The sequence below is a fragment of the Poecilia reticulata genome, chromosome 2, assembly GCF_904066995.2.
Source record: "Poecilia reticulata chromosome 2, P_reticulata-male-v2, whole genome shotgun sequence".
Classification (NCBI taxonomy): Eukaryota; Metazoa; Chordata; class Actinopteri; order Cyprinodontiformes; family Poeciliidae; genus Poecilia; species Poecilia reticulata.
The window spans coordinates 23019675-23043678 of NC_088831.1; the positions used below are offsets into that span (position 1 = coordinate 23019675).

A 24004-nucleotide genomic window follows, 5' to 3' on the forward strand; every position below is an offset into this window, starting at 1 on the left:
AAATTCTAGATTTATGGTCTGTGTTATAAATCAGGTCCTTATGGGTCAGGGGACTGACTGAGTCTCAATGCCAGGAGCCAAAACAGGAGCCTCAGGTCGCCGATCATGTCGTCCACAGAAGAAGGTCCAGCGCTTCCATCTGTGAGCCGCAAACCATGTCCACTTGTAATCAGCAAAAACCTCTACCAAACAAAACCCAGGTTTCCTACAGAAGAAACAGATGCTGATTTGACAAAATGATGCCATTCTGACTGAAACCCACTGTCTGCAACAACCACATGCAGAGCAGGACAGTTGATCGTCTTACACAATTTTTTATTTTTCCACAATAATATTTTTGCCTCTAGTGGCCTTCATTTGCAAGCTAGTTAACAGAGCGCAGAAAGAAGAGGTGAAAGACATACAGCAAAGGAACCAAGGACAGGATTCAACGTACGGGGTGTCCACTCTAACCACTGTGCCATGCGGCGAGCCATGTTTTAATAAAAAAAAGAAAAAGAAGGGGGAAAGTAATTGTATACAAGCATATTGTGACTGCTGTGTGGTTAATCATCATGGATATTCCAAGGGTTCATCTGGTGTCCAAGAGATTCTCAAAGGCTCCTCCGACCCTTTATTGGCTCCAAGGCAACTCTCCAGGACTTCTCTTTGTGTTCCAGTGTCCGGAGAGACTCTCAGTATCTGGAGTACCTCAGTTGACCACCTGACAAGTTTCTCCACAAGTTCTTCTGTTGAGTCTCCAGGGTTCCTCTGTTGGAATATCTCCGGTTCCTTCACCACCACTGTAAGCCTCGAGGATTCCTCTGCTACTCCATATTTCAAACCTCCAGTGCTGCCAGAATTGTGGTCATCTTCTCATCTTCTACAACTTCTTCTAAAGCAATTGCATGTCCAGTAGGTTGAGAGCCCATTGTTCCATTGGACGACCACCAGGTTACCCATCTGAACTCTGGTTTATATTTTTGTTGTGTCTTTGGGTCTTGATTCAGTTTCTTTGTGTAAATTAGTCTCTGTCCCTCATGTTACCCAGCCTGCATTCTGCACTCTGCTGTTCCTCTTTTTCCTCAGATTAGCTCGTCTGATTATTCTGTCAGTTCCACCTCTGGCTCGGTATACAAGTTCATTCGTTGACATTGCTTTTCACTAGACTCTTCTGCTTTCTGCCTGCATCACTTGACCTGCCTTACGTTAATCTGTTGTAAGTTATTCTTTATTTTATTAAAGTATTCACTTTTGTCACAGTCTATCTCTGCACTTGGCTACTATGCAAACTGAAATGTAACAATAGCTATGTGAGTGACAGTCAGTGTAATCCAGAGAGAATTTCAAGCTACAATGTCAGAAATAAGTCTTATGTGACTCTCGCATAGGACAACATGTCATTTACTGGAAGAAACAGCCTGGATAAAAACAATTTCTTAATTGATTTAAGAACTGTCAAGTTAGCATTTTCTTTGACGTCATCTTGAATAAACTGTTTTATATCAATATACTTTTATTATAAGAGGAATGACCTTAAACTTCTAGATGTTAACTGAAAAATAAGTTATTTAAATGAAATGCTAAACTGACAGTGTAGATACAAAATTATTTTATTGAAAATGTAGTGTACTTGGTGTTTGGAAGCAAATGATGTTTACATGATGTGTTAATTAAATGTAAATTTATTCTATAGTTTGTCATGGCTAATTTAAAGGCACCACTCAGTATTTTCTCTGTGATTTAAGCATTAAACATCCACAATCTCCACAAATAATTCTATACGATTGTAAGAAGATTAAGATGTCACTCTCAAAAACAATATTTGGTTTAACTACATTAAGCATTCTTAAAACTTGCAACTTCCTCAGGAAAAAACAACTTTCACTATTCATATATTTCTGTTTTCACTGCAGATAAGACAGTCAAACCAATGGAGGAAATCTATGCTAATGCTGATTCTGTCTGCAACATTTCAGTTGTAAAAGACAAAGGTAAGAAAGATCTGGGAGAGAAAAACACAAACATATGTTTTCAATATTATCCAGGAGAAATGAATGGTGTTGCAGCTATTTATTCTTTGTTTTTCATGAATTTGAATTTTGTTAGTTTACTTTATATTTTTTGTATTATTTACAGAGTTTATTTGTTGGTTAATAGTTCTTAGTTATATTTATTTTTGTTTAATTTTTTTTTCTTTGTTGTTCTAAGCAAGACAGAACAATGGGTCCATTTACTATCAGTATAACTTTCACTGTTCATATAGTTCTGTTTTCACTGCAGATAAGACAGTCAAACCAATGGAGGAAATTTATGCTAATGCTGATTCTGTCCGCAACATTTCAATTGTAAAAGACAGAGGTAAGAATGACCTGAGAGAGAAAAACACAAACATATGTTTTCAATATTATCCAGGATAGAACCAGCATGTACTGGGTTTGGGGCCTAAGGTTTTTTTTTACCAGAGCAGGAAACAATGAAATGTTTGATTTTGTTATCTGCTTGCCAACTGGAGAAAATAAACCATAAAGAGCAACCTTCAAGTTTTGGACATTGAACTTCTTTTGTATGAAACTTCACCCCAGTGCAGCAGCAGCAGCTCATGGATTGAACATGTATAGGATGTTTGGTTTGACAAACAATCTCCACTACAAATGGTATTGAAATAATTGTCTTTGTTAAGGTTTTAGCAGCTCTAAGAAGAGGCTCTATTTGAGTGTTATTATCTCTTTGGGGATCCTGAGTGTCGGCCTCCTTATTGGACTCATCCGACTTGGTGTTCACTGTGAGTTTTGTTGTCATGCATTTATCTGTCATTAACCTGCTCAGCTACACTTTTTAAGGCACAAAACTTGGCTTCAAATAAGTTTATGTAAAGAGAAAGAATACTTTTATAAATGAATACCATCACAACAATACAATGGCTCGCAAAAGTATTCATGTCCCTTGAACTTTTCCATAGTTTATCATATTACATCCACAAACATAAATGCATGCAGTGTATCACAAAAGTGAGTACAGCCCTCACATTTCTGCAAATATTTAAATATATCTTTTCATGGGACAACACTGACAAAATGACACTTCGACACAATGAAAGGTCGTGTGTGTGTAGTTTTTACTGTATAACAGGGTAAAATTATTCTTCCCTCAAAATAAGTCTTTAACACAGCCCTTAATGTCTAAACCACTGGCAACAAAAGTGAGTGAGTACACCCCTAAGAGACCGCACCCTAAATGTCCACTGAGCACTGCTTGTCATTTTCCCTCTAAAATGTCATGTGTCTCATTAATGTTACTAGGTTTAAGGTGTGCGTAGGGAGTAGGTGTGTTAGATTTTGTAGCACAGCTCTCACACTGTCTCATACTGGTCACTGAAAGTGGCAAAAAACACTCTGAGGATCTTAAAAGACGAATTGTTGTGCTACAAGAAGATTGCTAACACCCTGGAACTGAGCTGCAGCACAGTGACCAAGATAATCCAGCTTTCTAAAAAAGGAGGATCCACTCAGAACAGACTTCATTTGGTCTTCCAAAGAAGCTGAGTGCACATGCTCAGTGTTACATCCAAATGCTGTCTTTGAAAGATAGGTGCAGAGATTGAAGAGGTGGGAGGTCAGCCTGTCAGTGCTCAGACCACACGCCACACACTGCGTGGCTGTCACCCCAGAAGGAAGTGTTTTCTGAAGTCTGTACGCAAACAGTTTGCTGAAAACATGTCAACAAAAGACATGGATTGCTGGAATCATGTCCTGTGGTCTGATGATTAATTTGTTTGGTTCAGATGGTCTGTGGCAGCTGTCAGGTGCCTACAGTCAAGCATGGTGGTGGAAATGCCATGGTCTGGGACTGCATGAGTGCAACAGGTGTTGGAGTTGCATTTCATGACCTCCAAAATGTACTCTGAACTATTGAAGCAGAGCGTGAGCCCCCTCCTTCTGGAAACTGGGTCGCAGTGCAGCGTTCCAGCATGATAATGACCCCAAACACACCTCTAAGACGACCACTGCTTTATTGAAGACGGTGAAGGTGATGGACTGGCCAAGCATATCTCCAGACCTAAACCCAATAGAACATCTTTAGGACGTCCTCAAGTGGAAGATGGAGGAGCGCCAAGTCTTGAATATCTGTCAGCTCTCTGATGTCATCATGGAGGAGTGGAAAAGCACACAGACTGTTTTTCATTGTCAAAGTGCCATTTTGTCAGTTTTGTCACATGAAAAGATATACTTAAATATCTGCAGAAATGTGAGGGGTGTACTCACTTTTGTGATAAACTGTATGTTTCATTGGAATTTTATGTGAGACCAACACAATGTGGTATTACCATTTATGAAGTAAGAAAATTATATAATATATGATTCAAAGCAAGTTTTTACAGACAAAAAAACTTAAAAGTGTGGTGTGCAAAACTATTCAGCCCCACTGGGACAATACTTTGTGGAACAACCTTTTGCTGCAAATATTTAAGATTTGTCTCTACCAGCTTTGGTATATTCAGAGTGATGTGCAGGGTTAGTTCTGCACCACACTCAGAGTTTTGCAATTTGGCTAAAAAGTTACATTTCGGTCTCATCTGACCAAACCACCATCAAGCATTTGCTGTTCCCCAGTACAGCTTCTGGCAAACTGCAAACTGGACTTCTTACGGTTTTCTTTTAACAATGGTTTTCTTTTTGCCACTCTTCCATAAGGATCACATATGACTAGTAGCTGTCCTGTGGACAGATTCCCCAACCTGAGTTGTGGATCTCTGCATTTCACCAGAGTCACCATGGACCTGTTGGCTGCATCTCTGATCAGAGCTCTGCTTGTTCGGCCTGTAAGTTTAGGTGGACGGCCTTGTCTTGGTCGGGTTACAGTTCTTCTGTACTCTCTCCATTTCCAGATTGAACAGTGCTCTGCTCAACGCTTGGGAAATCTTTTTATAGCCTAAACCTGCTTTAAACTTCTCCACAACTTTCTCCCTGACCTGTCCTGTGTGTTCCTTGGACTTCATGATGCCGTTTGCTCCCCAATATTCTCTTGACTTCTGAGGCGGTCAGAGGTCAGCTGGATTCGTACTGAGATCAGATCAGATACATGGACTCTGGTGGTTAGCAGTCATCAGGCAACTTCTGAAGGCAATTAGTTGCACTCAGAGAAAAGGGGAATGAATACTATTGCAAGTCGCACTTTTCAGTTTTTTATTTGTTAATGTTTTGAGTCGTGTATAATGTTCTTTCTACTTCACAGTTGTAAATCACATTTTTGGTTGTGACAAAATATGGAAAAGTTAAAGGGTATGAATACTTTACAAGTCACTGTATTTCTTTGAAGTTAAATAAAAGTTTAAGCAGATTCTCTGTTACCACCATTGATAACACTTTATTTGAAGGGGTGTGCATAAGACTAACATGAGACAGTCATAAATATGAAGGAGTCTCCATGAATGTTTATGACTGTTATCATGAAGTGTCATTTGGCAAATAACACTAGATGCACTAAAAGTTGCATTAAAAGTCAATTAGAAGTGTCAACTTTCCATTAAATGTCATTAATTACAGAATGACACTTAATGACAACAGTCACAAATATTCATAAAGACTCCTTCATATTCATAACAGATGTTATGTCACGTTTTCTTATGCACACCCTTCAAATAAAGTGCTACCGATACATTTTTTCTGTGATAAACCCTTTGAAAATGATTGTCTTGCCTATGAATAAAATATATATGTACTGTATATCAGTGACGTGCGGTGAGGTTCATAGCTGGTGAGGCACCGACTTAATTATTATCGGATTTAAAAATCTAGACCCCTGCACGTTATTGTTTACATAAGGAAATCTCGCGCATGCGTACAATGGTGGAGGGCAAAAAGACTATTCTTTAACATGTGATGCTTAGACGCGCCGCCACCGCAGAATAATTCTGTTATCTCAATCAAACTTAGACATGTAGATATTATTAATTTCGTGCTGTGCTTAGCAGCAAAGGGAGAAACCGTTGAAGTACAACTCAAAACCACGTCTTTCTCGCTCTCTGTATCAGCGCAGCTTCTGTATGGCTAGATCGCTCTATGAGATCGCTATTACCGTCTCTGTCTCTCGTCAGTTGTGTAATCACAATGTCTGGGCTCATGAGCGCCCCCAGCGATGAGGCACGAGAACTGCCTGCCTCACCTCGAATCTGTTCTCTGCCGTTTCTGATCGCTCCTCAGCACACGAAACACGTTACATACACAGTTGGTGACAATAAAAACACAGTACATTAAATAAATAAGCTAAATTATGGAAAATCTGTTCATACATTAAATGTTTTCAACCATTTTATTGGTGACGTACAGACAGGACGAACATGCTCTCCTAGAATGGCAGTCAGTGCAGTTAGCGAGAGGTTGCGCAATCCCAGGTGAGGCTCAGCTCGCTGCTGCCTCACCGGCTTCGATTCTAACCATTTGAATGGGAAAATGCAAAAATTAAGCAATTTTGTAGAAAAATAACATCAGATTTGGTTAAATTAAATGAAAAATAGGTACTTTATAGTACAAACCAAAGGGTGAAAATATCTTTATAAATGATTTTATTATTATATATTATTTTTCCATGATGACAGGTGAGGCTCTGTCATCATGGCAGGTGAGGCTCTGCCTCACCTGCCTCCCCTGACCGCACGTCACTGCTGTATATATATCTTAACAATCATGTTTTGCATTTCTGATATATTTTACCTTAAATTATTTCAGCTCATGCATTATCCAGCTTGGCAGCAGGTCTCTCTGATATGAAAGACAATCTGACTGATCGTCTCCAGGCCAGCAATGACCAGCTTTCTGTCATGACTAAAGAAAGAGACCAGTTGAATGCAAACCTCACAAAAATGTCTAATGAGGTGACCAGGCTTCAGAGTGAGTTGAAGAAAAGTAAGTCCTCATGTGTTTGTGAGAACAGCTTATTTACAGACTTAAAAGCAGGCTTTGGTTTAAGTTGGTTTTAAATTATCTACTTATAGTTCATATTTTAATGACTGGTGTTAAGAAAATAAATTTAAATGTGCTAGTTTTAAAACTTAACATGTCTTGATTAAAATAGCCTAATTATAGTTGTCAGATTAATCACTTATTCTGCCCTATTGACCTTTATTTTACTTGTAGTTACAGCAGATTGTTTGCTAAGATCTTTTTTAAAGTGCTTTTTGTCTGTGTGGGAAAACAATCAGGAGACGTTCCAGCTTTTACACTGATCTGTGAAAAGCCTTAAAACAGCAGGAGTCCAGGCCAGTAGAGGAGAAGCTCTGCTTCCACTTTGTTTAGACAAAGGGGACAAATGGCCATTGATCTTGAAAACAAATTGCAGGGAGTTTCTAACTTTAAAGAGGGTCTGAGACAGCTCCTGGTTGGATGAGTAAAGATATGCCTTACCTGAATAAATTAAAAGACAAGAATACTCCTTAACTATAAAACTTTGTACACAAGAGCAACAAATCAGATTTGCTCTTGCAATTCTCCAAAGACGTCTTTGCTTTTCTTTCTTCTTTCTTCTTTTCCATTTGTCTCAGGTAAATGAATGTATGTCTCTGTTGTTCTGCAGTTTCTGTTCTAATTTCATACATTGTCTTCTATTGGATTAAACTCTGTAATTTTGTGACGTCAACACTCATTGTTGTTTTCTGTGTGGCTTCACTTCGGCCCGCCTGGAGAACCTGGGATCTGTAAGAGGAAGATTGAGCCAGAGATTTTCCAAAATTTATTATAACCTAAAATCTTCAACAACACCAGTCAAATGAGTGATGAAGCAAAATTACATTGTAAAATCTAACTGAAGCAATAACAAAAATAATTAGGACAATGTTTTTTTTGTTGTTTTTTTTTAACTTCATTTAAAAAAAACAAAAAAAGATTGTCCTAATTATTTATGTCTAAAAAAATATTTGGCTTCCCAAATATTTTTTTATGTTCTTTTAGGGAAAACCTGTCCTGCAGGATGGAGGATGTTCAGTTGTTCTTGTTATTTCCTCTCTACAACATCTGGCTCCTGGGATGCAGGCAGAACGGACTGCAGGAAGAGAGGAGGAGATCTGGTGGTGATAGATGATGATGATGAACAGGTGACGTGATCTTTCAGTGAGAGATTATTAATGTATGTTTGCAAATCAGATTATTACTTTCCTATGTGCTTTAATATAAAGATTGTGCTACAAAAATGTTTCCATAATGTTTCTAGCATTTGAATACAATCCAAAGACATTTCCAGCGTAATGACATATGTTACACATACAGCAGTAGCTCTGTCTACAATGCCTGTCGCTGCTTTGAATTCGTTAACTTTTTTGTTTTGATTACATGCCAGAACAATAATATCAAATATAAACTAAGTAGAGACAAACTTTTTTTTTTTTAATTTATGAGCAGACACAGCTGCAACCTCACCCTGTGTGAGAAAACAGTTAACTTTTAAAGCTAAAAACTGGTTTTGCAATCTTCTGCAAATTCATTCAGCCACAATGTGTCATGTTTAGGTAGAGTTTTCTTAACACACACTGAAAACAGATAAATGTTTAGGTTGCTTTTTTTGTGTGTGTAAAGCACAGAAGTGTGGAAATTGCTTGGGGAGGCTTAAAATTCCAGTTTAGTTAAAATTGTTGCTTGTGTTTTAAATTAGTTTTTGATTATTTTTTTTAAAAAGTCATAGATTAAAATTTTATTTCAACCTTAAAATCCTTTAATCAACAAAATCACTAAGTTAGAATCATTCACCCAAAACACAAACTTTTGACCAAGTAATCCAATGATGTCACAGTTCAATGTGAATATTGAATATTTAAGGTAAGTTTTTAAGTACTGGAGCTTGGGGCTACCTTTGTATCAATAGCATATAATCATTTTACCTTTAGAATTATAGTAACAGACTGTAGAACTTTTCACAGATTAATTTTACAGGTTAACGAGATGAGATGAAAGAAAAAATACAGATAGAGCAGACAAGGATTACTTTGAAGCTGCAATACCTTCTCTTTCAGGGGGATTGGATCTAGAGATGACATCCAGTTCAATGTAGGCTGTAAGGGAAGGAAGTGAGGCAGTAATGTCTAATGATTGTCATGTCACATGATCACGTCATGTGATCACGTCTGATGAGGACTTCCAGTCCTCATCAGACTGGAAGTGGGTTAACGCAGTTAATTTTGTGATAAGTAGATTTTTATGCCAGTGTGTTTATTAACTCTATGGCTGGGTCCCAACATGGCTGATCTGAAATATTTAAACAAAAAATGTAAAAACAATTACTTTTTAACAGCACTTTGCATAAGAGAATGGGCTTCATTTTTCCACATGTAACACATTTATATGTGGAACTAAACACTTACACTAAATACTCCAGCATATAGCTGGATATAGTGTGTAAGAGTGTAAGCATTTAGAAATATTTCTCTCAAATAGAAACCTGCAAAATAATTCAATTGCAGTTTTTGACAAGTGAAACTGCATGGAAATTGTTTCTTTTGGAGGGGGAAGGAGAGGAAGGATTTTAGAATAGTTATAATTTTAAAAGTGATCAATATATTTGGATGACGATCATAGTATACATACACTGTGTTGTGATTCAGGTCTGAAAGCAATATTTTCTATGTTGTTTCACAGAAATTTGTTCTTGCGTTGTCTGAGAAGTCACCATGGATTGGTTTGAGTGATCAAGAAACGGAGGGATCCTGGAACTGGGTTGATGGCACTCCTCTGAGTTCTGAGTAAATTTTTCCTTTTTTAAGATTAATCCTGACTGTGACCCAGAATGGGATCGCTTTACTTTAGTTTGTACCAAGGCTGGTGTTTTGTTCTTTATAAAAACATTTGTGATAAAAAATAATATCAGTTAAACATATCAGATCAGTCATGTGTTAAGTGTGAGCGTGAGCGTCAGGAGAAGTTTTAAGTACAAGCATTAAAAGTTTTGAGAAGAAAGACATAAAATCCTGTTTTCAGACTGAAAATATGTGCTCTTGGATTATGGCAGGAAAATTCCCCCGTAGTTTATTACAGAAATAAGGTTTTACAAACAAAACACAGTACACGTTAATCCAATTAACACTCAAAAATAAAAGGAGTAGAAGGGGGTTATGTTAAAAATAACCAAACAAGTCAATCTAAACTGAATTCAAAACAACCCAAAAGAAAAACACTAAGAGAGCACTGAACCGCTCAAACAAAGTTTCTAGATTGATTAGAGCCAATCAAGATCAGAGTCAGACTGTGAGGCAGAACAAAAGGCCAGAAGAGCATTAAATGTTACCACGACATTGAAACTTTGTTCTGCTAAAAACACGACTTTAATCTCGAGTAACTATGACTTTCTGATAATATTACGACTTTATTAGTACAACTATTTTCTTGTAATATTATGACTTTATTCTAGTAATACTATGTTTTTATTCTCTGAATATTTGTCTTTATTCTCATAATTTTATTTCTTTTTTTTCTTAACCGGGGCCTAAAACTCTACTATAAGGGTTAAACCCAGAAATACAAATATGATATTGACAAATGCAACATTATCTATAGAAATCTAATATTTAGTTATTAGCAGCAATAGCTCAGCTGATGGTCACTCCAGGAAGATGTCACAGCTAAACAGAAACGCCAGGCCAAAATAAACTTCTTTGTAGAGAAAACCCCCCTGAAATAATCAAGAGAATGGAAAATTGTGATTATAAACACTTTTTGTAAACACTCTGCAGTTATTTTGAACATGTTTCTCTTTCTAAAGTAAAAAAATGGAGTTGTTAAAATACGGGATGTTCTGCAAATGCAAACTGTGTAAATCATTTATTTATCTTCTGGACTCCAAAACCAACCACTGTATTTCCACTTGCAATGTAGAACATCAAAGCTTCTAAACTAACATTTCCTTTCTGTTTGTTGTGAGAGATAATCTGTGAAATAACTCTCGTTTACAGACTTAAAAAAATCTGGGGACAAGGCCAGCCTGATAATGCTTTTGGAGGTGAAGATTGTGCTCAGATCTGGGAAAACTACAAGACATGGAATGATAATAAATGTAATAATTCTTTCCTGTGGATCTGTGAAAAGGCTCCAGAGTAATGACGGGTAAATATTAGCGGTGGCTTTATAATTGAGGCTAAGCTTAAGCTTTACATTTTGTACTTCACTGCAGTTATCTGAAAAGGTTTTAGTATTACATATTATAGGCACATTGCAGTAGCACCATTTTTAAAGTGCTCTTTTTTTAAAAATAATGCAGCTCTTTCTTTCACATAAAACCTTCTTAAATATGGATCGACAGTCTATTGTTGCTGCCAATCTGCTGTCTGCTTCATTGTAAAGCCTGTTGAAATGAATCCTGTCATCTGTAACATCTATCAGTGTGTGGACGTCCACAAAAAGGCCTGAATTTTGTGACTGCACCAAGTGTTCACAACAATACTGAAAATACAGATAAATGGTGGTGATAGAAGAGCAAATAAAGAAAAACAACAGATAATGAGCTGAAAAAAATCACAAGACATGTTTTTAAGAAAGAGAGTGTGGAGAATTTCTGTTGTTGACCCCTTTGGAACCACGAGGACAAAAAACTATAGAGTGTTTGGTGAGAAATTACATTATTCAATATTTTCTTCGTCTCTTGTAATTAGACAGCATACAAACTGCATCATTGCTCACCATAAGACACATCTCTGAGTGGAGGGGAGCAGTTCATCTTAGTGAATATGAACACTTTCCTGAGTGACTCACATTTTCATACATTCAGGCCTCAACAGTTGATCATGTGATCAGTTCTTACCAATGTTCAGTAAACTTACAACCAGCAGAACAGCAGGTACTAAAGGCCTCTTGTTACTTGACAGAACAAAACCTGCTACATTTACTACAGCTTACTGTACTGGTTACTGTCCATGGTGATGATGGCATTGGAAAGTGCTGTATGGATGACATCAACTTGAAAAATTGGACCTGTATGTTGTAATTCATTGTGCCTTTTAAAGGTAATTAAATAGTAAACTTGCAGATTCTGGAAGTATCATTTTATTTATTTATTTTTTTTTGGACATTTCAGGTTCTCTAGCTTCCTTCCACCCTCCAAAACTATGCATTTTCTTTTTTTTAAATTATTTTTTAAAAGCTTTGTTGGCTCCATTTGACAGGAAAGCAGGATGTGAGAGAAAGGAAAGACATGTGGCGAAGGCCATCAGGCCAGTGTTCTGACTATCTGTCATACCCGTCAATCCAGCATGCCTTATGGTAATGCGCATGGGCACATCGATGTTACGTCACATACTGCTTACTCAGCAGATTTCTTATAAATCCGTCATACCTGTGTTTTATGTTTCTCAGACGTTTACGGTAAATTTTATTTAATTAAGCTGCTATGTTAATCAAACATATTAACATAAATGACTTTTGCTGTTTCCAATGTCGTTACCAAACTGTAAACAAGACATTAGTCCCGCTTAGCGTCACTATTACTACAAATACTGTTTGACTACAAATTTGGTCGGGATATTTTGTCCCTATAGCTAATCTACATTTTTAATATTTCAATACTTCTTTAGAAAACAGCACGGAATATGTCGTAAAAATAGCACATGAATAACGCTGGAAGCTGACAGAGGCTGTTAGGCAACAAGCAGAAGAACTCCTCTTTCTGGTTTGTGTTCATTTATGGAAATAATCACAAACTGTCTCATAGGTGTGAGAATCTTCTGCTGCAAGCCAAATAATTTTATCAGAATGTTTTCTTGGTTTTTAAATTGAACATGCATGTGTGGTGAAAGATGTGATTTCCTTTGATAGATTTCTATCTAAAGAAGCTCAGCCACTTACATGGAGTCACTGACTCTACAGTCATGTACTGTTCAGGTTCTTGATGGCTTTTTTTACACCTCAGCTTTTTCAATAAAGGACATTAGTATGTTTTATCTTGTTCTTTTATTGACACTTATCTATTGGTGTCACATGCAGTTAACCCACAAATTATTAGCCCAAGCAGATTTAGATTTAAAATTATTATAATTCAGTGAAGAGGTGCTCTTCTGCCCCCCACCCCCTCCTACAAATCAATCAAAAGTGGTGTCAAATGTTTGTTCTGGTTTGTGCAGCAATTTTTTTTGTTTTGTCGCCATCATTCTAAAGACATTAAGAAAAATGTTCTCCAAATGCTGGTCCTCGAGGGTCGGTGTCCTGCAACTCTTAATGTCTCCCAGGTCCAACACACATGAATCCAATAGCTGAATCACCTCCTAAGTGCAGTCAGGTTCTCCAGAGTGCTGCTAACGACCTCATTATTTGACTCAGGTGTGTTGAAGTTGAGACACATCTAAAGGTTGCAGGAGACCGGCCCTCCAGGCTTGGAGTTGCCCACCCCTGAGTTAACCACTAAATAAATAAATGTATTTATTTGCACAAGCTCAGCTAAGTTGGCGCTTGTTTGTGCAACAAATATTTTCATTTGTGCTACTTTGGTTTTGAAGATGTTAATGAAAATTTAAGGGTCCAAAGGTCAACCAGTCCCCCTACTCCAGGGGTGCCCAAAGTCGGTCCTTGAGGGCCGGCATCCTGCATGTTTTAGTTCTTTCCCTGGTTTAACGCACCTGGACCAAATGATGGCTCATTAGAAGGACTAAGAGGAACATTGACAAGCTGAAAAGGTTGTTACTACCATCAGAGAGAGAACTAAAACGCGCAGGATGCCAGCCCTCGAGGACATGAACAGTTTGTGCACTGATTTCAAGTAGTGAAAATAAGTGTTGATGATGGCTGTTCATGAAATTGAGCTTAAAACGGCTGACTCTATGGCTAGCATGTTTTGCTCGTCTCACTTTTTGTATTTCAACAGTTTGTTTAATAGCGCCCTCTGGTGATCAGGAACTAAAATACAGGTCACCGAGTTTGTTTTGGAGGTGGTGTACCAGTTCATTTTAAATAAGACCTAGTTCCAAGCGAATTTCATGTTAAAATTAAACTATTCACGTTTGTAGGTTGGCACCTAACAATTTCAAATGAAATTCACAGATCCAGCATGAACTAAAGTTCATTGACTTTTGATGACTTCAAGAAATGTTTTTATTATCTTTAAAATGATAGCGGCACAAATGGAAGTTTTATCAGCACAAACACAGTCGAGTTTACTCACACCCATGCTGCCTGATTTGAAGAAGGTGTGGGGGGGAGGCTGGTTGACCTTTTCTGACCTCTGGAAACATTTCTTAATATATTTTAAATGATGGCAGCACAAATGAATTTTTTTTGCTGCACAAATGTTTGACACAAATATTGTCTGATTTGAAAAAGGTGAAGGGTCAACTTCACTCAGGTGGAAAACCTGGACATAAATCAATAAAATAATATATTTAAAAAAATTATCAAGATAAATTATTCCTATCTTCTAATGTCTTTGTTTTAGTTGTTTGTTAGACAGTGAAAAGTTCCAGATCGTTCATAAAGCAGAAAAACTAAATTTTAACAAACAGAAAACATTGTTGCTTGACTGTCTCTCCTGTTGGTACTGAGGGAGGCATTAAGCCGTAGTTGCAGCAGTTCGCCACTAGAGGACTTATTGAACACAGTGAGCATTTTTGACTGGTCAGGTCAGGTCAGTGTCTGCTGATCAACGGAGGCGATCACTGTCTGTGTGTTAACAGTTGTCAATAATAACAATAAAAACCCGCGAAACCACATTAATTATAAAATGTGCAACATTTCCATGCGCTGTTTGTTTAATGCTCTTTAACAAAGAGCATTAAACATTAAGCATTAAGCATTAAGCATTGAATTGTGATTAAATGCCTTATGAAGGAAGTTAGATGCATTGTTTGTAGGAGTATCACAATAAAGGGGAATAACAAATGTTCACCCCATCAAGGAGCTCTTCCCTGCGTGGCAGTGAAGGTCAGGCCAGCCTGTGGCCAAAATGATGTGACATCAATACCGGGATGAATTCATCCATTATTGATCTGCTAATATGGCCACTAACATTAATTTCCTGTGAAGTTAACTAGGCCCCGCTCGGCAGATCATATTTAGTGTGTTCATTTTCTTTGTGAGACGTAGGTAATTACAAAAACTGTGACATAAAGAGAAATAAGTCATTCAATTAACACAGGGGTGTCAAACTCAAAGTTTTTAGATGTGCCACAGGTACAAAACACTGGACTGAAATGGCTTAATTACCTCCTTCTTGTGTAGATAAGTTCTCCACAGTCCTGCTAATGACCTAATTATTGTATTCAGATGTACTGCAGCAGAGGCACATCTAACAGTGGTCCTCCAGGACTGGACTTTGACACCTGTGAATTACCAGGTTACAGACTTTTTCAGTGTATATGCTACTCGTGTTATAAGATGAGCACAAGCAGTGTTTAGTTTAATCAAACAAAATGTGATGGATGTTTAGATTAAAAAAAATTATTTCTATAAGAAATGATAGATTTTTCACTGACATGATTTTGCAAATAACCCATGTGCTAAATGTATAGATTCATGAAAAACTGTTCTCAAAATTGTTCCTAAGCGTTTAAATACATACTGTAATGTTAGACCTTTAACATTTTAATGATCTCTTCAGGAAATATTATTTGTGTTCCAAATGTTGCCTCAAAGCAGATCAGCATCAACAGGTAAGAGCGTCTCATGGGTTCTCTGCTCTTCATCAGGCCTTTAGGTCCCAAAGCTCTCGCGTCTCCACCGTCGCTGAGCTGCCAGGGACTTACAAGGCTGCTGAAACCTGCTTGAACAGGTTCTGAAACTGTTGAAAAATAGATCAAATTATCTAGAATTGATGGTCTGTAAACTTTAAAAAAGACTTTATTTAAGACAGCAAATGATCATCTACATTAAAACTTAATCTTTTCAAATTTGGATGTTAAATTCTTTTAACATATTTAAGGTTCTGAGTCCTTAATGAAATGTGCCATTGGAAAGAGCAACTTCCTACAGAGGAATATTATTTATTATTCTTTATTAAATGTTTATATGTCTCTGATAATATATGTTAATAGTATTTCTGGTCTCACTGCCCTGCATGTTTTAGATGTTTCCCTGCTTTACTGTCTGTCTATTGAAATAACTTGCTGAAGCAAGGAAACACCTAAAGGAAACACTGATATGTTGAATGTTATAGTGTTTAATAATAGACAACACAAAGCCAGCACCTTATCATACTTTCATCTTTCACAGTTTAAATGTGTTTCTTTGCCTATTACACTCTAAATCTATTATTCCAGATATAACAATTGTAGCAAGTAGCAAGCAAAAACTGGAAATCTAAAACTGGAACAACCAACAAGGTGAGAGGTTTTTACAAAGTGTCAGAGTATAGTTGATGATTTGTAAAAAAAATAAATTAATTAAAAATTAAAAATTCCAGCAATTTCAGCTAATAACTAATGAAAGATGCACTGTACAGCAAAGAATAACATCAATAAATTAATGTTATTCTTTGCTGCGGGAAAGTAACTTGAACAAACAGGAAACATTGTTGCTCGTCTGTCGGTTTGTCTTTGCATTAATCTACCACACATTTTAAAACTCTTAGAATAAATGATGTGATAAGAAACATGAGCCCCGACCTAATTTTCAACTTCCCCTTTATGTGATAAAAATGTTTGAGGTTTCAACAGATAGAAAATGTCTTCAGTGAAAAAACAACAAACTAATAAAACAATAAAAACACTCAAACTATTGAATTTGAACTAAAATTATTGCTGCTTAATTATCTGAGATTCAGAGTTGAATTATTTCTTCCTACATTTTATTATCCTGCAGATGCTTTGTAATATCTAAACTACACACTTTAGTGATAATTGTTCAGTGATGAAACCGAAACATTCAGCCGTCCGACATAAATTAAAAAGGTAATTCAGTACGTTCTTCTTGAATTATGACTTTAGCTACTAGTAAGAGAGGAAAAATTATTCTAAAACTTTAAAAACCTTTTGACTCGTGATATCCTCTCTATGCCCGGATTCAGAAAATGCTGTGTGCAAGGACTGAGATCACACAGAGATGACAGCGTCACAATAATCAGCATTTATTCAAGACAGATGCAGACTATCACCAGAAAAGCACATCATAAAACATCAGAAACCTCAGAGCACAAAACAACACATGGATTTACCTGAGAAAAGGAAAAAGACAAACAGATAGCAAAGACGTCTTTGGAGAATTGCAAGCGCAAATCTGATTTGTTACTCTGTGTGGAAAGTTTTATCTCCTTTTCTTTAATTTATTCAAATAAGGCGTATCTTTGCTCATCCAACCAGAACCTGTCTCTGACCCTCTCTCTAAAGCCATTTGCTCCCATTGTCTAAGCAGAGCTTCTCCAAACTCCTGCTGGTTTATGGCCTTCACAGATCAGTGTGAAGAGCTAGAACTTCCTACTGATTGTTTTCCAGACAGACAAAGGGCAGATCAGAAATCTTGGCAAACAATCTGCCTTAACTACAGGTAAAATAAAGGTCAATAGGCCAGAATAAGTTATACATTTTAAAACTATAGTTAGGCTATTTCAATCAAGTCATGTTAAATTTCAAAACTAGCTTATTTTAAATATATTTTCTTAACACTACAATAAAGGTAAATTAAAGACTATTTTAATAACTTTTTTCAATCCCTTAGAAATCTTCATCTTCTGAATTTACAATTTTGAATACCATATACGCTAAATGTTTTTATTTTTTCTTCTTGCAGTTTAGGAAATGTTCAGCATATTTACATTAGATGAAGTACTTATTAAAGCCGTCTATATGATAAATAAAAAACATAATTTCTTTCCTAAAAATGCTTCAGCAACTTTCTTTGTGCAAATCAACTAAATATGATTGGAAATGTTATAAGGTGGCATTCATGTTTTCTGTTAGGTATCTGTATTCCAGGTAGCTCCTAGATGTGTCCTTGAAAGTCCGACAGACAGTGTTTGTGTAGAAGATTTTTATCCATTTCACATACAAACAAACTCATAATAAAGGCAAAATGTAGAATATTAAGAGGAGATTCAGTTTCTGGCTCTTCAGAGAGGCCTGAGCTGTACGATCCAAGGCGTCCAGTGCTGCAGAGCCGAAAAGTTCCCCCGGAACTTCAGGCAGGGCCCGGATGGTTCTCCTACAAGGCTCAGTAAGTGGCGACTGAGCCAACCAGACCTGGCGATGAGCGTGAACCAGCGTGGAGAGAGTGCGTCCAAGCTCCCTCATCATGAGAGCAGCTCAGAAGTGAGGTGATTTACTCGTGGACAACCTCCCTGCATCGGTCCGTCTGGCTCGCTTCGCCGGCACCGATGATGCAGCCACAGTGGGTCTTTTGCACATTGCCTGTCCCGGTGTTATGCCCAGAACACCGGCCCAAGCGCCCGAAGGTTCACTTAGGGACTGTCAACAAATTACCAAACCAAACACTCCTGTCAAACGAATGTTAATAAATACCTTGAATTGTAACCAACTAAATAATTGTCAGTGTTTATTCATGCTTTTACGAGACACAATATCATCTATTAGTTAAGCTGAACCAGCAAGGTTTTGAAAACCGCACTAGAGCACCCCCTGGTGGATATTTTTGTTATGTTTTTGTGACTAAAAAGAAAAAAAAAAGATCCAAGATGGTGGAACGCAACACCGAACAGCTCGTGGAGTAGTTGATTATTGTCTTTATTCGTCGTGTTTCAGACAAGATTTGTTCGTAAGTATTGGTTAATTGTGAAAATTATATCTGTCTCTTTGTTTTATGTAACGCTGGTGTGAGTAATTTGTATGCTTTAGTCATTTAGGAAAATATTTTTTTCTTTTAGCTCGCAGTAAGAATGGCTATTTTGCTATGTTACCTAATATTAAGCCTTGTATGTTGCAGTTTACGATGGCCAAAGTGATGGTAGTGGTCAGAGGCCACTCTTCAATAAACGACTAAAAAAGAAAGAAGTTTGGTTATTGAAGCGTCGTTGTCTGGTTGTCTAGCGGCTGAAAAGATCGAAAATTCAGGACAGCACAGTAAAGAACATCAGCGCAGCGGACCACAACCACAAGGAAATGTTCAGCAAGTCAATCATGAGCCTGCGGTCAGGTAAAGCAAATGACATGGAGAACAAGGATAAAGCAAACAAAACAGACACAAGTTCCAAGTCTACACGCTCACGCACATCCAAACGTTCGTCCACAAGTTCTGCGGCATTAAAAGCACGTGCTCAGCTCGCGTTTTCAGAAAAAAAAGCAACCATAATGAAGCAGAACACTGAACCTGAAGCTAATTTGCATATTTTAAGTTCTCAGAAGGCTGTTGCAGCTGCAGAAGCAGAAGTTGCAGTTTATGAAGAAGAGGAGGCTCTCTTGAAGATTGAACAGGACTATCCATTAGTGGGACCGCCTGCCAGCCCAGAACAGCGTACGACAAGAGTATGTTCAAAAACATTCAGATATTAGTTTTGAAGGCTTCTCTTTGTCAGCAGATCCACTCGCCTGTCACAAGGCTGCACGTGAACAGTATGGAAAAGCCATGACAAAAGAAATGGACAATAACAGCTAAGCCCAAAATGGCACACAGAGAGAGACTGGATCCCCCCAAACTATATCTGTTCCACACTCCTCAGACATCAACAGAGGCACAAGGTGTACATGAGATTGCCAAGTTACCTTACACGGAGAGAAATGTTAAGTTCAGGACTTTTTTCTTCGATAGCTTCCAGGTCATGTGACCTGTTGAGTCAGAATCACTGAAATAATTATCCTGCTCTCTATAGATGAGCCACAGACATTTGTTTTCCATAACCACATTATGAAATGTTGAAATGCTGGTTACTACTTGTTTCTAATTAAATTTCAGAAATTAATATTACAAAAAAATTTTATTAGATAATTTCATAAAAAAACAACAATAAACTAATTCTTTGTGTGGAACTGAAATAAAGATTACCTGTGAATCTTTATTATTATCATCATCAGCAGCTTTGGTGATTTGTTTTTTTGGTGCCTTTGGAAGTTTTGGGATTGGGTAATGTCTTCGGGAGATTGATTTGGTCTTTGTCTGACCAGCAGAACTTTCCCTCTTGTTCCATTTTTCTTCGGGATCATCTGCCGGTTTGGTCCAGAAGTTTGTCTGGAAGACCAAGCTGCATCACATGTTCAACATACTGACCTTGTAAAGATGCATACAATTTTGTGATCAAGTCTGCTGGTCTGAGATTCTTTTTTTTTTGCCAAGATGTTCTTTCTTACTAAGCCAAACCACAGCTCCGCATGGCAGTTTGTTTCTCTTGATTTACTTGTTTTATTTGTTGCAGAAAATGCTGGTGTTTTGTACCGTGGTAAGTCGCCAAGTAACATACCGCCCCACAGTGGGATGATTCCCATGTAGTTCTTCAAAGCACATCAACTATCCCAGGACAGCAGTAATGATTTTCTGTGATCTCTGATTCCTTGGACAAAATGTCAACCTGAGCTTGATCCCGTGAAACCTGGAAAGTCTTTGTAAATGGTGAGTTAGCAATAATGCTGTTGCTTTTCTCACTTTTGCCATGTTGTGCTTCTGCTGTATGCTGCCCATCTTCATCTTTCTCTGACTTGTTTTTGGAGATACAGCTGTTGAGGTATGCTTGACTTGTTTGTACTAAGGGGGTGCAATGTTTTGCATCAAATAGTACACACACACTGGTCTTTTTCCCAAAAGCTTGTGTAACAGCCTTCATAATATGGGCAGAGCACAGGTGCAATACTGTGAAGTTTTTCGTTCCAACATTATGTTCATGCACAATCTCAAACGCTCTATCTAGGTACTGTGAAATATCCTCCTTGTTAAAAGTTATCACATGTTAGTTTGCAATCAAAAAGAAACTAGACTGGAACCAGCAGTTTTTTAGAGCTCTCAATAGTTTTTCTTTTATCTTCAGTTTCACACACTTCAGTTCAGTTTAGCAGGAGTGTCAAACTCCAGTCCTGAAGGGCCGCTGTCCTGCAGTTTTTAGATGTGCCACAGGTACAAAACACCTGAATCAAATGGCTTAATTACCTCCTCAGTTCTCCAGAGCCTTGCTAATGACTTAATTATTCTGTTCAGGTGTGGTGCAGCAGAGGCACTTCTAAAAGTTGCAGGACACCGGCCCTCGAGGACTGGAGTTTGACACCCCTGGTTTACAGCATATCACGTCAGTCAAAACAAGGAGGAGGAGAATCTCCCTCTCATCTGAACCACCTGGATTTTAAGGGATTGGCTTCCACCAGGACTAATTAGAGGGGTGGAGACATTCACATTTCCAGAAAGAAAGAACAAACATCTATACTAAACTATTCCTAAAGAATCTCTACACAGTCACAATTAACTCAAACAAAACAATCTGGGCCCAAACAAAATCCAAAACTTCTCCCTCTCTGACAATGGATTTTCCCAATTAGGCTGATTGGAAACACCAGGTCCTTGTCAGCACTGCTCATGGGCGCTTCCATGGCAACACATGACCAGGTGAGCTCAAAGAGATGAGAAGATGATTAAAACAAGTAAATAAATCATATTACTTCCCCAAACACAATACATTTACCCAAATAAATTAAAATATATAAAGTACACAAAAAACAGCACCTGTTAGGGAGGGGGTGAATCCATCACAGCACACTATTAATGAGAGCCCAGCTGTAGTCGGTTTCTATCTGTGCTATTTTGATGTTGGTAGTGTGGGTCAGTTTTCTGTTGAATTCCAGCAACCAGTGTGAAATGGAAGGAACGGTATGGCTGTTGGTCAATAGCTCAGTTATGGGCAAAGCAGGTTTGTCCTTGCCCATCCCTGGCAAAACCATAGCGTAATACAGAATTTTTTTTTCCTGACCAGGTATTTTTTTGTACAACACTCCCTGTGGCATCAAGGGAGTGTTGTATCCCTTGATGCCACTGGAGGGTAACAGGTGATGAATTTCTTAGATGTTGGGCCATAATCTGTAATCCAGTGTCTGTTTGTAAATGCTCTGCAAAAGGGTCAATGTGAAGTTGTTGGAAATATTGGAGTTTGAATTAATGCTTGTTTCTTTAATCAGTTTTTGTGTTAACACGAGTTCAGGTTTTATGTCGTCGTGGAGTCTTGTACTCTTCTTTAATTCTGATGAAATTTTTCTTAACACATCTTTAGTGAGGCTTTTCGTAATGTTCCCAGCTGTGATTTCTTGGATTGGTGTCTGCCTCAACATTGAATAGTAGTATTGACTGACTCCATCTGCTACAGCTTTGGCTATCTTACCTCTTTTTAAGTATTTTGCTGGTCTGAATCTCCGTTCTTTTTTATGGTGTGTCACCGAACCAAGCCGTTTCATAATAAAAGAGATTTCTCTGTCAAATGGTTTAGGAATGTTCTTTCTAAAAAGAAAATGTAATTTATTGCATTGCATCCATTAAAGGTACATTAGGCACGAGCAATAAAGCATTTACATTTTTTTTTACGGCTGCTGCTGAGTTTCACATGTTGATATTTAAAGGAAAGTGTACAACATGGATTTATTTTGTTGAATTGACCATATAATATCTCAGTCCAAGGGTGGCGTAATTGACTGGCGATGTTTGGGTTTGATTTTTTTCAACTCTTATCTTTATTTTAAACTTATGGGGGCCTGCCTTGCATTCTCTGTCATCACTTTTGATGTGTTTATGTTGTTCTTTTTGTCCATTGTCTTTTTTGGATTTCTTCTAGACTTAGCACGTTTCTGGTAATCATTTCCATCTTCTGATGTTTCCTCATTCTGAGCCTCTGTTGTTTCCTGTGTTGATTCCTCATTCTGAGCCTCTGTTCTGTCCTCATGTCCTGTTTGTTGTAATGAATCTGGCAGTTTTTTTAATTGACTTCTACTTTGTCCTGTGACGGCTCCCTGTCCTCAGTGGTATTTTGTCCTGTCGTCAGAGTACGCATCTTGGGCTGTCCTACTCTGCCCAAACATTCATGGGGATGAACAATTGCCTGACCTGTCCTTTTTTTTTCTTTTGATAGGTTTCTTCTTTGATTTTGTACCTTTTGCATCCTCTGTTATATCGTCATTTTCATCATTACATCCTGTCTGCTGTTCTGACTGTGGTTGTTTTACATGGAATTTAGCTGAATCCAATGTCTGTTCACTGTCCTGCACGGTATTTTTTCCTGCGTAGTAAACAGAATGTTCTTCTCCTGTACTACTCTCTGCTTGATTTTGGGTCCCACTGTCATTTCCACACATCGTCATTGTCACATTGCCCTTCTCACCGATTTGGCTACCTAACGAGAAACGTATCCAAAATAACACATATTAGTTGTACATTTTTACTATACATGTATGTTAAATACAAATCTTATGAGCCCCTATAAGGATACTGAAGGAAAACAGGAAAATTCTAAGTAAAAATTAAAAATGTATCTTTGTCCTGCACAACAAACACCACCTCTAACATACATATTTTCCTTCTGTGTCCCATTTATTTATTTTAGAATGAAATGGTTCTCCATATTTGGGGCACAAAAAATAAGCAAAGAATACTGTAAAAACAGTGTAACTAGCAAAAAACAAAATGAAATGTACCTGCATTAAGCACCTTTGTCCGTATTTCTTTGTGATCTGAAGCCCAAATGACCTTCAACCACTTCAAATATTTTTATCATTAACTTTTAAAAAGATAAAAAACAAGCGACAACCATTGGTCATAAGTTGGAACTGCATCGCTAAACTTCAACGAAATGAAACATGGCATCAATGCCTCCTGCTGTTTGCCAAAGATTTCTATTTTAATCGCTCTGCCCTTTACTAAAACGGCCAATTTTGACAAGAGCTATGAACGTCATGTTGGCATTAATTTGTCGAACCCACATGTGCAGAACACACTCTGGAGACGGGTAAGGTTAAGGTGATTTATTAAATGCAGTGCAAACAGAAATATGTTCAAAATGGTCCGGTACTGGAGCTCGTCTTTGTGGTTCTGGATCTCTGGGTAGAAATAAGACCGGTAAGGAGCGTTCAGGGGTCGTGGGAATTTTCTGATGAGCATGGAGAGATGTACAGCAAGGGTCCGGAGCTGCAGGCTGGGACAGGTGAGTGGAGGGAGATCTCGAA

At 37.7% G+C, this 24004-nt stretch overlaps 2 protein-coding genes across 2 annotated transcripts; one reads left to right on the plus strand and one right to left on the minus strand.

The window, feature by feature from the left end:
- The first annotated feature begins 6713 nt into the window (after positions 1-6713).
- Positions 6714-12573, plus strand: LOC103460929 (CD209 antigen-like protein A). The gene is made up of 4 exons (XM_081613661.1): positions 6714-6884; positions 7926-8068; positions 9603-9706; positions 10913-12573. The coding sequence occupies exons 1-4, from the start codon at positions 6746-6748 to the stop codon at positions 11055-11057; spliced, it is 531 nt and encodes a 176-aa protein (XP_081469787.1). The 5' UTR covers positions 6714-6745; the 3' UTR covers positions 11058-12573.
- A 7289-nt stretch (positions 12574-19862) lies between these two features.
- On the minus strand, positions 19863-23107 carry LOC145548799 (uncharacterized). Its single transcript, XM_081599772.1, is given in 6 exon segments — positions 19863-20148; positions 20150-20313; positions 20316-20748; positions 21557-21781; positions 21783-21830; positions 21893-23107. Coding segments are annotated over 6 exon segments (1428 nt in total). The 5' UTR covers positions 22322-23107; the 3' UTR covers positions 19863-20019.
- Between the last annotated feature and the right edge of the window lie 897 nt (positions 23108-24004).

What these genes read in the sequence shown, in the direction of transcription:
- LOC103460929 (XM_081613661.1), top strand. Translation starts at nt 6,746, where the DNA reads ATGAAAGACAATCTGACTGATCGTCTCCAGGCCAGCAATGACCAGCTT. An exon ending in TCAGAGTGAGTTGAAGAAAA is followed by an intron (nt 6,885 to 7,925) that starts GTAAGTCCTCAT and finishes ATGTTCTTTTAG; the next exon opens with GGAAAACCTGTCCTGCAGGA. An exon ending in TAGATGATGATGATGAACAG is followed by an intron (nt 8,069 to 9,602) that starts GTGACGTGATCT and finishes GTTGTTTCACAG; the next exon opens with AAATTTGTTCTTGCGTTGTC.